Source organism: Prionailurus bengalensis, chromosome B4, assembly GCF_016509475.1.
Source record: "Prionailurus bengalensis isolate Pbe53 chromosome B4, Fcat_Pben_1.1_paternal_pri, whole genome shotgun sequence".
Lineage (NCBI taxonomy): Eukaryota > Metazoa > Chordata > Mammalia > Carnivora > Felidae > Prionailurus > Prionailurus bengalensis.
Window position 1 is genome coordinate 56,693,217 of NC_057358.1, and position 17,826 is coordinate 56,711,042.

The 17,826-nt window shown below is 36.6% G+C and overlaps 1 protein-coding gene across 6 annotated transcripts in view; it reads right to left on the reverse strand.

The window, feature by feature from the left end:
• Positions 1-868: 868 nt before the first annotated feature.
• Positions 869-17,826, reverse strand: part of SOX5 (SRY-box transcription factor 5) — a 1,010,647-nt gene continuing 993,689 nt past the window's right edge. For all 6 annotated transcript variants that reach the window (XM_043564662.1, XM_043564665.1, XM_043564659.1 and 3 more), the window contains 4 exons: positions 12,342-12,450; positions 9,155-9,328; positions 3,103-3,319; positions 869-1,507 (listed from right to left, as the gene is read on the reverse strand). In XM_043564662.1, the coding sequence (XP_043420597.1) occupies positions 1,204-1,507; positions 3,103-3,319; positions 9,155-9,328; positions 12,342-12,450 (804 nt within the window). In that variant the 3' untranslated portion in view covers positions 869-1,203. The remainder of the gene's footprint in view (positions 1,508-3,102; positions 3,320-9,154; positions 9,329-12,341; positions 12,451-17,826) is intronic.

The window sequence follows — 17,826 nt, forward strand, 5'->3', positions numbered from 1 at the left end:
AGGGCTGCCCAATCCATCCAATAATCATATTAGAAATTTAAAAATATAATTTCTGAGCCCTATCTTGGTTGTCATTTGAAGTGCAAAGTCAAGGTCAAGGTTGCTTCCAGACCAGTCACTTAGGAGGATGTGGGATTTCATCCCCAGATGTGGGTTTAACTCACAATGGTTCAATGTTATTCCTATTAGTACCATAATCACACACATACATACACACAAAAATCCAAGATCAGAAAATATTTTTTCTCTAAATTTCTTATGTCTCTCTCTCTCTCTCTCTCTCTTTTCACCTGAGAACAGCACCTACAGTTTCCATTAAAAAAAAAAAAAGTCAAATCTCACCAGCTGCTGGTATTTCAGGTTTTCCAAGGGATTGTCTAAGATATAACACTGTCCTAACTTAAGAAGGAACAGGAAAAAGGAAAGGAAAAAAAAGGAACTGGGTCAACACTTCAGTACAAATTTGGCACTTGCTCAAAGATGTAGTGTGGTGTGCAATAGACAAAGAAAGTCCTCTGAAGAAAATAATTGCTTATTTTGTGGTGGATAGCAAGGAAGTTAAAAACAGGCTCTTTTTCCCTCTTCCCCCCCATGCACAGACTTCCATCTTTAAAGTATAGAGATGGAGAAGGTGGAGAGAAGTAAAGAGAAATTCATCTTTCTTTTTTTCTGTCAGGTGCATTACAAAAAAAAAAAAAAGAAAAAAAAAAGGAAAAAAAAAAGGAAAGGAAAGGAAAAGGAAAAAACCCAGAAGCCCCAAAAAACAAAACAAAACTTATTTCTTTTTAAAAATTGTAGCACAAAACAACAAAACACATTCACAAGCCACTTGTTGGCACTGTGTACCTGAGTGAGAATTTCTAGAACATTGTAGAACAAACAGCCATAAAGTTTATTAAAAAAAAAAAAAGTTGACGGGTAAGACTTCAGTGCTTGGATGTAGCAGCTGAATTACTGGCATTATTTTACCCATAGCTTATTTCAATCTCTTGTTGTTGATATTGTTGTTTGCTTGTATTTTTTTTTTCCTTTCCAAGCCTTTTGAGGCTGAGGTCTATTAGTCAGCTGATGTCCCAACTATTTAAGACTAACAGTTAAAGTAACAGTCAGTGTATGAGAAAGTTAATGTGCTTGGCCACTGGTAAGGATGAACCAGCTAGGGCTTCTTTAAGTCCTAAGGTCACAACCATTTTTTGACCCTTATCAGTTGGCTTGTCCTGCAATATGGTTTTCACTGTCACTCCCATAATCTACATCTGGATCATCTTCTTCCTCATCGAACTCATCATAAATTTCTCCGTTGATGTCCTCAGCCTGTATCTCTTCTTTGATATGTGGCTCCTCTCCTTTCACACCATAAGTGCTCTGGATAACGGGCATCCCAGGCTCGGGGCTGCTAGACACGCTTGAGTGCTCCGAGGGCAGGTGAGGGGAGGGCATTCCAGCCATGGCGATGGCTCCAGGGTATACCACACCAGCAGTGGCGATGGGGATCTGTGCTTGTTGCCTGTCAGAGAGGAATTCCCAAAAATACACTGTGGGTGAAGGGATAGTCAGATGCAGGCTTTACTGTATAATGAATCTGCTCAGCTTGTCCAGTTCTAAACTACTGATTTTCATCTATTGCCCAACATCTAAAAAATGGTATCCTACTGTGATTGCAATAACTTACTTGTGTGTCATGCTTTATAGGCATTCACATGGGTTACCCACCTGATCCTCAAAATAATTTTTATTCCTATGTTCCCTTATGGAAAAAACCTGAGGTGTAGAAAGATTAAGCAGAGGAACCTCAGTCCTTGACCCCAAGTTCAGTTTTCCTTCACTATAACACTCAGCTTTTTAGAAATAAAGATAATTCAATTTTAATGGGGAAAAAAAACCCTAAAATATGAGAGCTCTCAAAATAAAACTTGACTGCTTGGAACTCACCGGAACTGAACAGTATCACATTGTCCACTTGGTCCCTGCAGTAGCTGGGGGGACAGGAAGCAGGGTCAGCCTCGTGGGTGCACAGCTCTGCAGCTGGAAAGGGCCCTGGGCTATGAGAGATCCTATGCTTGCTTTAAAGTTGTTGCCACAGTCTTGAAATTCTTAACTTTTTAATAGGAACCCCACACATTTTCATTTTGCTGGGAGCTCCTCAAATTATGTAGCTGGTCTTAGTGGGAAGAGATTAATAGATAATGTTCATTTCTGCTTTCTTTCATTCATTCATATGTTTACTATTTCCTCAGCAAGTGTTGGGTTTCATGCTTGGCTTTGAGAAGAGTCGCGCGTCGGGATATAAATCATGGGCCAATGGACAGAGCAGGCAGACTCTTTCAAGGGAACAGGATAGAGCAGACTTTATAAGTCTTTTTCTAAGGTATCTTCCAGCCATTTCAGAACGGTATTTATTATTATAAGCAGCTGTTGGGATCTTACTAACTTATGTTCCAGATACAAGCAACTTTATCTCTGTGCTTTCTGAGAAAATTCTGCAGAAGCAATGATGTTGCAGTTAGCCTAATATGATACTGTAGACAGCCTTGCCATAGGAGGCAGGGTAAAACCTCTTGAGAACTACACTCTTAGTTCGGAAGACAGCTTTCCCATTCACAACCCTGTGGTGCCCTAAATAGAATCCCCACTTTGTGTGATCTACAAAGGCCACATACGTGTCTTGATAGCCCAGAAATCCCCCCATATTCAAAAGTGAGTGTTTCTTTTGGAATCATTTTTATGTTGTATTTCCTTAACAAAGATGTTGCAGAATTTGTCAATGGGAAGCCTTGGAAGTAATGAAAACCAACAAAGAAAAGAACCGATAATACTTCTAAGTTGTTAATGACAAGCTTCAAAATTATTTACTATCAGATATTTTATCTTCAAGCCAGCGGGAGTAAAGCTCACACTACAGACATTGTTCTAGGAACTCGGGGTGGCTTCATATGGATGTATTCTTTTCAGTATCATGTGGGGGCCAGGCTAATTTCTGAAAATACATTGAGGTCAAGTTCTTTTTCAAAATGCTGCTTTACAGCTCAACGAATATGGTTCACATCCCATTACGCATAACAAGAAGTGTTCCCCATGAAAAAATGATGGAAATGTCCATACCCAACATTGAAGTATTGCCGCATTTCCTGCCGCCTATTCCGCATGATTGCCTTGTATTCACCGATGCGCAGCTTTTTGCCATCTACGAGGCAGGTGCGCTTTGGCCTGGGCTTGTATTTGTAGTCAGGGTACTTCTCCAGGTGCTGTTTGCTGAGACGGGCTTGCTCCTCATAATATGGCTGTTTCTCTAGGTTTGTCATAGCTTTCCAGCGAGATCCTATGAGGAAAAGAAGGTTAGGATTCCAATTTGCACAGCTGCTAAGGACAAGAAAATAAATCTAAAATAAAAATGTTGGCTAAAGCCCAGAAATACATAAAAATGTGTTTGATTAGTGAACTATGACTCGAGAGGTGAGATCTCACAAGAACAGGGGTGTTGGTGGCTGTGTAGAGCAAACTGTGTACCCAAAGGTACAAACACTGGCCAATATATTTTTTTTTCCTGGCTGGAATGAACAATTTAGCCAAAAGCATATATATTTACTTAAAAGCTCACAGCTAATGTTAAGAATACATCTTTTATTTCCACATTAGACCATGATCTAATTCAACTGTGAACTGAAAAATTATGCAAAAACTTATTACATATTTTCAATCTGTGGCTAATTATCTAGTTAGTATTTTTTTTTTAATTTTTTTTTCAACGTTTATTTATTTTTGGGACAGAGAGAGACAGAGCATGAACAGGGGAGGGGCAGAGAGAGAGAGAGACACAGAATCGGAAACAGGCTCCAGGCTCTGAGCCATCAGCCCAGAGCCTGACGCGGGGCTCGAACTCACGGACCGTGAGATCGTGACCTGGCTGAAGTCGGACGCTTAACCGACTGCGCCACCCAGGCGCCCCACTAGTTAGTATTTTTAAGTGGGGGTGCATTACTTACTACAAGGGTTCCTAACATACATAATTCTTCTCAAAATGTTTAAGTATGCTTTAATGAATGATTGCATTTAAAAATTCATTTCATTAAAACTTAAATTACAAAAAATTGTATTAATGAACATGCACCAGCTAACTACCAGGTGCTAGATAGACACTGCGCTAAAAACTTTACATAAGTTGTCACATTTTTAACTTTCATCATAATCCTGTAAGATAGCATTTACACCTATTTCCATAAATGAGAAAACTGAAGTTCAAATACACAAAGTAACTCACCCAAGGTCACACAATTATTAAATTACAAATCTGTGACTCAAACTCAGGTTTGATATAATTGAAAGTATGCTACAATGTATGTTTTTACATACCTATAACCACCTGCTATCTATGACTTAGCAGAGGTCAGAATTACAATAAGTATGTAAGGGGTAAGATTTTTCTCTTAATAAATCACTTTCAATAATATATAAAGATGTCACTTCTCGTGATATAGTTTGCATTAATAATGTCAAGCCAAATTGGTGTTCTCTGTCTTTTCACTTTTGATTTTGGTTTGGACTCAACTAGGATTGCAAAAAAAAACAAAAAAAACAAAAAAAAAACAACAAAAAACCCCCAAAACAACAAAAGAAAACAACAGTTAAAAACAGTTATGTTAATTCTCAATATAAACGTGATTTAAATATTTGATTCTATTAGTATGGCTATGCATAGTAGTAAAAGAAGTAGAAGTAATAATTTTTTTTTTGTATTAAACACATGAGGAGAATCTGTGTGTAGATGAAGTGTGTTTATCAGGAAGTAATCAGCTCAACTCTACTCAAATGCACAAGGATCAAAATAACTGGAATTGTGGGTTCTATACCAAATACTTACAGGCATGGAAGCCTTTACCTGCCTTCCAAAGTCATCTAAGCAAGATCTTCAGGCTTTCGAATGGGTTCATTACTCAACCAAAATTCCATTTCTCAAATGCAACTAGCTCACTGATGAACCGTTCTTCTCTACAAATGCAGAAAAGTCCTCAGTATGGGCTGTTTTATTTATTAAAGGAATAGAGTAAAAGGGACAATATCTCTTCCCTTAGAATTTTTTCCTATCAGAACAGATGTTGCCTGGGTGGGTATATCCACATAGGTGTTACACAAATTTATAAACAGATTTTTTTCCAATCTAGACAGCCAATATGATTTTATTCTATTTACTACAGAAATCCAGGTTACAGTTCAAATCAGAGTTTATTTTTCCATTCCTTTCTCAAACTTGTGTTTCAATGGCCACATCCTAAATTTGTAGGTACAATCTCAAACTCTTTATTGCCCAACACTATTCTCTAGAGGTATTTGAAACCATCATGTTATTCTCAGGACAAATATAAATACAGGTAAAGCTATAATACCATTGAACGGGGTCAATTCTTTTTGGGAAGTTTCTTACAAGTATGTATAACAGAATTTTGAACCTCAGATCAGGGAGTGTAAAAGTGAGCTTACCCGAAATAATTTACTGAAATTGACCAAGGATGGTTGAGACTAAAATCCCCTATCTTTATCACCAGGCAGAACCAAGTAACTAGCATCCTCAATTAGAATAAAAATTGCTAATGGTACTTCTCAATGTCTAAATGTTCCATAAGCTCAAAAAGGATATGGTTTTATAAGGAAAGGGAATGTTTATGCCTTACTGTAACCCAGCCTGGAATGTGAGAACTCTTTTTAGATTTCCTACTATGTGCACCATGCTGTATTAATTACTGGATACGCAGTGGTGAATCATTTTGTTCCTTATCTTCCTGAGGCTCATATTCCAGTGGAGAAGAAATACATTAAACAGCTCATTAAAAAATTATTATTTTAATTATAAGTGGAGAAAGTACAGGAAGCTATGAAAACGTAAGGAGTTGGGTCAATCTTTTGTAGGTCAGGAAGGTTTTGTGGAAATGATTCCTATAGCAATCAGAGAGGGAGAGCTTTCTATGGAGGAAGAATAGAATGGTCAGGCCTTGCAGTGGGAAGGAGGATTAGAGGAACTTAAAGACAGTTGATCTGTCTGAAATGCAGAGGAAAAAGGGATATATATATATATATATATATACACACACACATATATATTCACACATATATAGGATAAATAAAAGATACATATTTATATAAAGATAAAAAAGATACATATATAATAAAAGATGTGTAAATTCTTAGACAAGCTGGCTTCTAAATCTGGCATGAACTGGAATCACAACATATTTAGACACTTGATAATATAATTTCTCCGGAAGTATCACTGAATCCTAAATTACATTTTAAAAGATGGCCGGAGCGTAGTTCTAAGTCTTCTTAAAATTAAGAATCAAGATAGTGAAAGTGGTGCCTGTAGTTGGTAAAATGGCCAACTATGCTGTTTTATGACCGTGCGGAACAAATGGTGTTTTGGTTGGTGGCTACTGCAGTTTTCAGTTTTGAATACTAACTTTTGAATAACTAAATGACAAGTTTGGTGTTGGTTTTAATGGCTTTGAAGGTACAACATCCACTGTACGTAGCTACGATGTAAACATTGAGACACGCTGGATGTGAATGGTAGGAAAGCATTTTAGGTATCTCCAAAAGAGACGGAAACATCTACTTGATTTAAGATGTGGCTGGTTGCTTACCCTGGACCACGTACAGGGAGTAAGTTCTCCGCTTTTTCGCAAAAGCCTAGCCTTTTACAATGAAAAAAAAAAAAACGGAGAAGGACTTTTGGGTATTCCTCCTGATGACAAAGAGGAAGATTCAGTAAAAAAAATATGATGTTCATAATAAGAAAAATAAAAGTCTTGAAAGTGCTCTTTTCCTTTCTAAATCTGGCGATGCGATAAAAATGAAGAGTTTGAGCTGAGTAGCATCGTCATCTCCATGGGGTCTGTAATGAATTTGCACATTTTACTCCAACTACTGTATATCTAATCAGAAAAAGATGTCCCCCATCTCCTGATCTAGCGCCAAACAGTAAAAGGTGATTCCTTATGTTAACAATTTCAGCAGAATGGCTTATTAAAACCAGATTTTAGGGTATTATAAAATGCTTAGAAGCCCTTTAAAATGTCAACTAGGATCCCCAGAGACTACGTAAAATGTCAACCCAGCTCAAGCGCCTGTTTTAAGCAGAATGAATTAGCGGCATGCTGTCGGAGGCTGTTATCCAAAACAATCAGTAGAGAGGAAAACATCAAGCTTTCTTTGTACTTTTATATGAAATGGGCCACTTAGAATGATCTTGTGGATATTTGAAGATCACTTATTTATTTGAAGCTAAGACCAAATATTGAGGTCCCAAACACCTCAGTGTTTTTTTTTTCCTGGATATCTTTAATTAATACAATTCTATTGAAAAGTCCAAAATTAGACAGCACTCTTTTTTCATGTAACCTATTGTGATTTAACTATATGGTCATCCTAATAGTCTTTCCTTCAAACCAGAAAGAAACTCTTGTAGCTAGCCACCTCTTTCCCATAAAGTCTTTTCCTACATCTTCTAAAGTATTTCACATCATCAAAGCTGATATTTCTCTTATACTTAGGATAAAGTTTGAATCAGTGATTAACATTTTCCAGTATTCATACACATGAATTGAATGATATAAAGACAGTTTAAATAATCTCAGTATTTAGTTCATTTTTTCATTTTGACATTTTGGGCTAATTTTGTGATAACTGATATGTTAAAATATGGAATATTTTATTCATTTCTAGAGTTTTCCCCAATGGAACAGATACATTTTTTAAAAATGGAAAATTTCATATGGAAGGTAAAATATGGTCATAAAAAGAAAAAAACAGGTCAGAGATGGTAGCAGCATAAAAATATGCATTTCCTTTTGATCAGTTTAATTTTTTGAATATATATATATACATATATACATATATATATATATCTCCATAAATATTCCCATTTTCTATATACCTAAAGCTTTACATACTCTTATCTTTTGAGATGACATTAATCTAAAGATTTCAAGATCATTTTAGATGAAAACTGAGACATAAGTTCAAGTGGTTGATGGTTTTTTGTTTGTTTGTTTTGGTCTCACTACAAATGCATGCTGTGAACTGGATGGCATCTATTACCACCCAGTAACATGAGAACTTGAGAATATGGGAGCATAAAAACACATGTATATGTTTAGTAACCACTTTTAGATGACCAGTTCCTTAATGTAAAGGATCAAAAGGAGCACTTATCTGCGTTAAGTACATGTAATTCCAAGTGCATTATGGATTTTAGTAAAGCTTTAGTAACTCAGAGGAATGTCACTTATTTGTTGAAGCCCAAATTTACTGATTGAGCTAGGTATTCCTATTCTGTTTTTGTTGTTTAGCTCCTAGCAGTCAGAGAGTAAATAGTCAAAATTTGCTTAGCTCATCTGGTAGCTGGCTATCTGGATGACGAGCGTGACAAAGATGAGGATGATGACAATAACAGTGATGATGGTGTCAAGTGAACAGCACACACAAAATGGAATCTTCGTTCCTTTTTCTGGGACTTGAACTGGTATATAGTAAGTCTCTTTATAATACTCTTACCTCTCGCCCATATTTTCTGTGTGCTTTAGTGTCTATGCATGTAAGGCAAATATGTACTTTATTATCTCTTAAGTTGAAAGCTGCAATGGTAGGGAAAGTCCCTTTTTACATGATGCTGAAAATGGGCTCAAGGCTACTAAAAGTGTAAATTAAAAACTGCACACACCACATGTTCTCGTGTCCTCTGACATTCTAAACTGATTTTCAATGATAGTACCAGAACAACCATCACCTATGCTTCCATCCCCAGCACATGAAGAATTCTGTAGTTCAAAGGAAAAGAATGAATATGGTCAATACCATTATTACGTAGTTCATACAAAAAGAACTAAGAACTTAGTACAAAAATTTCTAGATTTTAAAGAAGAAAAAATATTACCACAGTTAATATAGAGGTACACAACTAAATTAGCTATAAAAACTGGGCCCATTTCTCAACAAACATGAAGTGCTCTGTCGTCAGAAGAAAAGGCTCAGTAATGGTGCTTCTTTTTAGAGAAGTAGATAACATGAGCTGCCTGGCCTCCAAAGCCAGTACCTTTCAACAACTGCATGAAACAGAATTGTACATTTATTCCATACATCATGTAACCATCAATACATTTCTTACCCAATATCTTGCTGATGTTGGAGTTGTGCATGTCAGGAAAGGCTTGAAGGATTTTCCTTCGCTCATCTTTAGCCCACACCATGAAGGCATTCATTGGACGCTTTATGTGGGGTTCATTGCTACCACGCCCTCTGGATTCTCTATAAATTCTTGACTCTGAGACTCCAGCACTTCCTAAAAATAGGGAACATTGCTTCATGTTAGTGTTAAAACTTTTGGCAATTCTCTTCTTTGCATTACTATTGAATATTTGTCTGTGAAATATCTATTCTAGTATATTAAATATGAATATAACAAGTATATCTGCTAATAGTATTTTCAGTTCTTGACACAGATGCTTGTTTATGAAGTTTCTGATTAAGCCTTGTAGTGGCAATTGTTGTATCTGCATTTTCATTCCATTTCTAATATATTTTTCCTTTTTTTTTTCTTCAATGGACTCTGGACTGTTTCACCATTTACTTTCAAAAGGACACGAGAAACCTGAATATGTGATCTTTGAGGCAAAATGGAAAGAGAACAGTTGGAGTATACTGGTAGGCATGCTGGCACTGTGTAAATATTAAATGGGTGAAGAACCTCAGAAAATTGTGAAACACTAGCACATTTGGAACAATGGACTACAAGTGAGGTTGTGTCTCTGCTACCTAAAGACGGTCAGAACACAGAGTAGTCATGCCCTTTCCTCTGAGGTTATAGAAATAAAATGCTGCTAAATAAAACTTTGGGGTGAAAATACAATATAGATAATCTTCTGTAATGTGTTTGGCATTTCTTTGCAATTTTGTGCTGATAAATGCATGAAAGATGCTGATGCATCCATGATAGCCTGCTCCCCAGAAGATATTTGAAAATGGTAGGGAAAAAACAACGAACAGGCACACAGCTGTGGTTTCTTAAGAAGTCTACAGCCACATATTTAAGGTGAAAAAAAAATTCATTCCCCTGAATTTTCTCCCTAACATCCAAAGTTATCCGGAGACCCCCTGAAAGTTCCCTTCAAGACTTATGACAATAAAACACGACTGAGAGTCTGGGTAGAAACTTTGGGAGCTGCATTCATTCCTCCAGGCTTTGCATGACTTTAAAGAATAGTTTTACCAGACTAAACAGCTTCCAGAGATACTTGAGTTTAGGCAAAGAAAATCAGGAGAAGCATAAGAAAACACAGAACTGTGATACTAAGTATTACAGGGTTATCTTTAGAAAATATGGAAGAGATGTATTTTGGTAGCATATAAAATGTTTAAATAATGTGGGGATTTCTAGAGCTTGTATCATTAATCAAAGCACTGCTTTTTTCTTCTTTCTTCATACTCCTCTTCCTTTCTTTTTTTCAATTAGAAGGAAAGGAATCAACCAGAATTACCCAGACTTGAAGACCTCTACAGCAGCAAACAAAAACATAGCATACCTGTTGGTGGAGTTTCTCATTATTTCTCATTCATAGTATGCTCTTTGGTCTGATGAAGATTGGAAAATATTTTGCATACACAAGCATGACTCAATTTAACAAATAACAGCAGCAAAATTGTTGATGTTTTAATGCTGATTACTATGCTTATATTTTATCATGCTAATACAACTTAAAATTTATGAAATGTCTTATTACCAGTCATTGTCTTTTTTATTGACATAAATGAGTGCTAATATATGGCAACATCTTCCTAAAATGGGTTTGTAACTAGCAAATGATCATTTGCACATCTGCTTTTTCTTGTTCTTACACCTTACAGCAACATAAGCAATAAAATGAACATAGTGTAACTTCATCAAAGCTAAACAAGCTCTTTATATGTACTTAGGCTAGGTTTATCTTAACCAAGTGATGTGGAAAATAGAAGGAAATGATTGGATCCAACAGGCTAGGACAACACTGACTTTTGTTGGATATCCAATTGAATAAGATTCATTTTGATAAAATTATCTGGCTACATGGTCAAGTTTGGCTACTTTTGTAGCTGGTGCAGAACTGGACTTAAAAGCAGAATTGGGGGCCAAGGTACAGAGGAGACAACTAAGTATGTTGGGGAATTCAAGGCAATCCCCTCTGTCCTAAAGTATGCTTCCTAATGGTTTGCTCTGGTGCAGACTTTTCTACATGCAGGGAACTTCCTCTTCAATAGTAACACATTTGAGGACAGTGCTCTTAAAATGCATGTTTGGTACTTGACACTGGAGGGAGGTTCCTAGCTGGGGCTCAAGATGAGAGGAATGACACTTTCTTCTTTTTCTTTCTTTGCTGTGCGATTAAAATTAGGGTATCAATTTCATTAGTTGTCATTTTGGATTTTAGAATGTTCGGAAATGATGCAGACAACAAGAAGGCATGTGAGGAAAGCATGGGGCTGTATAGCTGACGTTCTAGTTGGGTTACAAAGGGTAGGGATGACACCGGACTGTACAATAGACAGTATAAGAGGGAAGTGTTTCAAAATGAGAAAAAAAAAAAAGAAAGAAAATCTTGAAGATGTCCACTGAGCCTTGTATTCTGGTCAGAATCTTACAAATGACAACTTGAAAATGAGCAGATAGATACAAATTTCTGAAAAGTTTGCTGAAAAGAAATAGGGAAGTGAGAGATAGATTAGACAGTGACTGTGAGTATTTGCTTTAGAATTGTGCCATCTTGGGGGTGCCTGGGTGGCTCGGTCGGTTAAGCGGCCGACTTCGGCTCAGGTCATGATCTCACGGTCCGTGAGTTCGAGCCCCGCGTCGGGCTCTGTGCTGCCAGCTCAGAGCCTGGAGCCTGTTTCGGATTCTGTGTCTCCCTCTCTCTGACCCTCCCCTGTTCATGCTCTGTATCTCCCTGTCTCAAAAATAAATAAAATGTTAAAAAAAATAAAAATAAAAAAAAAATAGAATTGTGCCATCTTGAATCCAGGATCTGCCTCTGGTACTTACAGCCTTGTTATGTTGGGGGAAAAAATGATTCAAAATTCCCAGGGGCCAATCTCTTTATTTGTAATAGTATTTACTTCACAGGTTGTGCTAGAAATTAATGAGATGATTTGTACAGAACACTCAGCAGATTGTTTGGCACATGGGAACTGTTCAGTACACATGAGCTCTTATTGTAACGATCAGGTATTAGGCGGCTGTCTTACATACTTTTTAGTAGTTTTAATTGATGCTAAATAGACACTTCTGCACACTATTGGTATATATATGAATAATTTTCACAAACCATCAGAATCTCCACTCATATTGAAATCCATCATGGCATGGCTAAATTTTCCTTCTTCATTCTGTTTAACTGCCAGTTGCTGAGTCAGACTCTCCAGTGTTGTTTTTTCCTTAAAAAAAAAAAAGAAATTCATAATGAGAGCTCAGTCTGGAAATTATAATTATTCAAAGACAGTTTTTTCTTGGGCCATATATAATACATTAACTCCTGGGAGGGACGGGATATTGATTTATTCACCTTTGCACATTCAGCACATTCTGCTGAGATAACTGAAGCAAATGATGAGCAGGGTTTTTGAAGGAACTCTGATTCTTAGAATCCCCTAGATAGTCTTGGCATTTGGGTTTGGTATGCCTAAAGGGTATATGCTGGGATCCCTGGAGACAATCTTCCTGAATGGTAAAATGTGCAGAGTAATTTCATGAAAAGCAACCTGTTTTGCACCATTTGGAACGCTCTATTTTTAGCCAGACAGTAGAAGTATAGGAGTGGCATGGGGCCCAGAGAGAGTCTTCCAATAGTCAGGTGACCAACTGATAGAAACATAATTCACAGTAGTGCCCTCTGGTTGCCATCTCCCTAAATGCCATCTGCATTCCTCATGCAAGGGTAATGAAGACGTTTAAATATTCATTGCTAATTGCTTGTCAAGTCTCTGTACATTCAATGTGAGTGCCTGCTACTTGGACCACAATTTGATTTGGATTGCTAAGCCAAAATATTGAGTTGGCGAATTATTTGAGATACAAATACACCAAAATTAGATCTGCAAAGATATCAAGTCATTTAAAAGCATGCAGTGCATGATTTGAATTCATGGAGAACATGGCATTACAAACAAAATTATTGTCAAGGAAAATATAATGCTTAATCTAAACCACATGAAATACTAAACTACTTCCAATTAAGGAATTGGGTGATTTTATGAAAAGAAAAAGCATACAATGAAAGGTTTACAACTTTTCTAGCACTTTCCGTCATTGCTCTGAGGATGATTTGGTTCCAAAACAGTTTTAAGGAAAGCATCTATTGGATTTCATAAAATTTGGTCAGGTTTATTTATAATTATTTACCTCTTTCCGAGGAACACAGTCATGAACTGTTCAAATGAACCCGTATACTGCATAACAGCTATTGACACAATAAATAATCAACTATTTAAGACAATTGTATTATAGGTAAAGGGTCCAACTAATGTTCCCACCAACAACCATTAGGGTATTCAAATTCTTAATGTAGTACATGCTTTATCTCTACAACATCTCTCACAGTATTACATTTATACATACTAGAGAAAAATTCTTTCAAGTTAGTGGCCTTGGAGCTCCTATTCATCAAAGGCTGTACATGACTTAGTAGAAATAATATTTTTAATTGTCAATTAGTACAAAACACAGCAAGGCAATTGGAAACAAAATAGCTGGTATCAACTCTAGTTCTACAGGATTATATAGTACTAAGTTGAGATAAATTATATATTTAAAAATGTAGAACCTGATCCAATATGTGTGAAATTGGCATTTTCAGCTAATTTCTATGTTCTGGATTTCTTTTGCTGAGAGAGTCTGCTGTATATATTCAGCTGAGAACAGGGGCGCCAAGGACACCAGCTAAACAGACCCTTCATAGTAAATGTAGCCATTAAAATAGAAGACAGTTACATTAAAAAAAAACCACCCACATTCCATCAGCATGATCTGATAGTCTGCAGTCAATGAAGACTTTACTGTGCTATCTTTGGGGAATGTACTAGGCATGGATCACCTCTCAGGTTTTGATTTAATGGTGTATAAGGTAATAATGCTACATATTTTAGACAGAGTTTTCCATTCTGAAGCAAAGTCTTTTAAGAAGAAAAAGCAAAGTGAAGGCAATCGGAGTAGAAAAAGGATGAAATGTTAAGTGACTTCAAATGTTCTATGTTGGGCTGTGAACCTTGTGCCATCTTACCAAGAGGCTAAAATTAGCAAATGATGGGTAGGAAAGTTACCATCAGTTTTTACAGTAAGTAACCTCTAACCATCTACCACTAGAACATGCAGTATAATAAAATTAGTTAATTAGTTACCCAAAATGGAATTTACAATATTTCTCAAGAGCATGTCAGTGGCAGAGAGTGGAAGTTAACAGGGCAAACTGTCTTGTTTTTGTGACCCTTTGCATAGCCAATTCCCAGACATGTGAACAGGAAAATGAGACATGACTAGAGAAACTGGAGAATGTGTGGTGTGCCTTTAATTAAAACACCTTAAAATAGGATGTACATCAAAATGGTAACACTGGCACATTTTAAAAACCCTCACTGACAATGAATTCAGAAGACTTTAAGGAACTGAGGTAAGGGGGATATTACAAAACCTAAGTGGTTATATGGTAAATATGTAGCACTATATAAAAACACAGTGGTTATATGGCAAATAATTACCATATAATTCCATATGAAAATTGATCCTATAGTAAATAAAAGTTTATATTCCGCTCTTATGTATAGAGATACATATAAATCATTATGTGGCTAGGAGTCTAGGTCATATACTGAAACATCAGAAGAACGACTTGAATTTAAAAATAGTTCTCAAAAGGGGTGCCTGGGTGGCTCAGTTGGTTCAGTCTCTGACTCTTGATTTTGGTTCAGGTCATGTTCTCACGTTGGCCTCTGTGCTGACAGTGTGGAGCCTGCTTGGGTCTCTCTCTCTCTCTCTCTCTCTCTCTCTCTCACTCTCCCCCTCCCCCCCCCGTCTGTTTCTGTCTCAAATAAATAAATAATAAATAAATAAATAAATAACTTTTAAAAAACAAAACAAACAATAGAATAGTTCTCAACATTTTAAATTCAATCTATTCAGGTATACAGGAGGAGAGAGAATCAGCCAAATGTTATAAAGCACAAATGTTGGTACACTGAGAAGATTCCTCTAGTCCTGTTCCTTCCAATGCCACCATTCCCTGGTTGTCCCCTCTGCATTGTCACGTCTAAAATTCAATGATTTGCAATTCTGTTCCTTGGGTCAAATCTTTCTGTTCTTAAAAGCCTCTTTTCAAATGTGCCAATATTACTCAAACAGGTAATATTTTGATTCCCAAAGTCCTTATAATTAATCTTTTCTAAAAAGAGGCAGCTGAAACAAATCAAGCACAGTTTGATATCAGGTAGAAAAGGGATAAATGGGAAGATGCCAAAAACGGAAAAACTCAAGAAACTGAGTTTGGGGAAGCAGAAAAAAATGCTGATTGGCAAAAGTGATAATTGTTTCCAAACTTAGACTCTTAGTCCCAATTGGTTTCAATAAAAACCAGATTATTCAAGAATTTGTATGTAAGAAGAACATCTCATGTCCCCCACCCCAGCCCCCGCACCGCCCCACTATAAGATCAGTGTTCTTGAACACATATCCAGTACAACACTTTTACTTTATTGCCCTTCAATACTATCTAAATGCTGGTCTGAAACTGACACGATTCACTGGTCTTCTCTCCCCTACCTTTTTTCTATCAGAAACAAAACAAAAACGAAAGAAAAATAAACACATTTAAAGAAATACTTGCCAAAATTCTGAAATGCTCTGAGTAATCTCAGAGGGTGCAAACATATTAATTACTACAAATTAGTCCAAATAAAAAGGCTTGAGGGCATATAAAAAAGGACCAAACAAGATGACCTATATGCTTTCTCTCTTGAATAAAGCTAGCAATTGGATAACAACTAGATTTCTTTTGGAAAGATGATTCCCACCTGGCTAATCAAATCTTAGACAATTATGCAGGTTTACTGATATCAAGGGGAAACATTAGGTAAAGTCTGTTTTTACTTGAAAAATCTTCTGATCCTATGTTGAGTTGAAAGAGGACCCGAATGAATTATATCTCATCTGTAGAAGAAAATAAACTTTTAGATCACATAGTTTGTTGGGATCAAATAAATCATACTAAAATCCAGCCTTCAAAGAACTATTATTAATATGCTAATATTCACTTGGGCAATTTGGCAGCTGGTCTTGGGCTCTGTGGCTTTTTCAATTGACTTGCATAGAAAACAACACATTGTATTGTTTGTGCATGACACCAGGCAGTGGTGGGAATCAACAAGGAAAGCCAAGTAATATCTAAAGAGATGTGAGCAATGACTTGATTAGAAGTAGCCAGCAAAGATCTGTATATTCTGAATGGCAAAAGACCATAGGGATTTTTTTTAATGTTTATTTATTTACTTTGGGAGAGAGAAAGGGAGGGAGAGAGAGTATGCACACTGCACACATGTGTGAGAGTGGGGGAGGAGCAGATAGAGAGGAAGAGAGAGAATCCCAAGCAGGTTCTGCACTCTCAGCACAGAGCCCAACAGGGGCTTGGTCTCATAGACCATGAGATCATGATGTGAGCCAAAATCAAGAGCTGGACACTTAAGCGACTGAGCCACCCAAGCATCCCAAAAGACCCTAGGGATTAATGGGAAATATTTGAAAATACAGAAAATGACCCATATAGAAAATAATGGGTTTGGGGACCAGAAACATCACATCTTAACCATACTATGCTCTATACATTAGCTATGTTATTTTAGACAAATCAATTATCCTCTCTGAGTCCCAGAAACCCTAAAATGGGGTTTAAATATAACAATAGATTCTCATCAGCTTAAAAAATGAAGATATATATGCTTTTAATATTAGGGAAAAAAGTCAACGACGGAAATTGAAAAAATAAAGATTCTTTCTAGCATGTATGATTTACAGGAATAGTTCAATATCAGTATTAAATAACTTGTCATGGTTATGATCTTTTCTTTTATTTTTTTTTTTAATTTTTTTTTAACGTTTATTTTTGAGACTGAGAGAGACAGAGCATGAACAGGGGAGGGGCAGAAAGAGAGGGAGACACAGAATCCGAAACGGGCTCCAGGCTCTGAGCTGTCAGCACACAGCCCAATGCGGGGCTCGAACTCATGGACCGTGAGATCATGACCTGAGCCGAAGTTGGCTGCCTAACCGACTGAGCCACCCAGGCACCCCAGGGTCTTTTATTTTCTATGGCTAGAGCAGTGGACAAGTACTCATTTAAAAGAAGAATTTTGGTAACAACTCTAAAAATTATTGAGATTTTTTTTCATTCCTCTTGTCCATCATCTACAATGATGTATTTAATCTTTTTTATTTTCCAATTGATGGTCAGGCATGATGGCTTATAAGTCTAGTACATACTTAAATTGAAATTTTCTCCTATTCCATTACTTCAACTTATACAGAAAATAATTAAAAATTTGCCATTTATGAAGGCTCAAATGAACATCCTGTTTTGGTATTTCACAGAGCAGTCAAGACAAAACAAAAAACCCCGCGAAAACTCCATTTTAAGAGGTGGTGAATATTTCCTTAGTTACCTAATCCAAAATTAAACAATGCATGAGTAAATGGTTCTTCTATTACTCCTTGAAATTGGGATTCATATAAGGTGATGAGCTTTGCTCCCCAGCAGACACACATAGACAGAA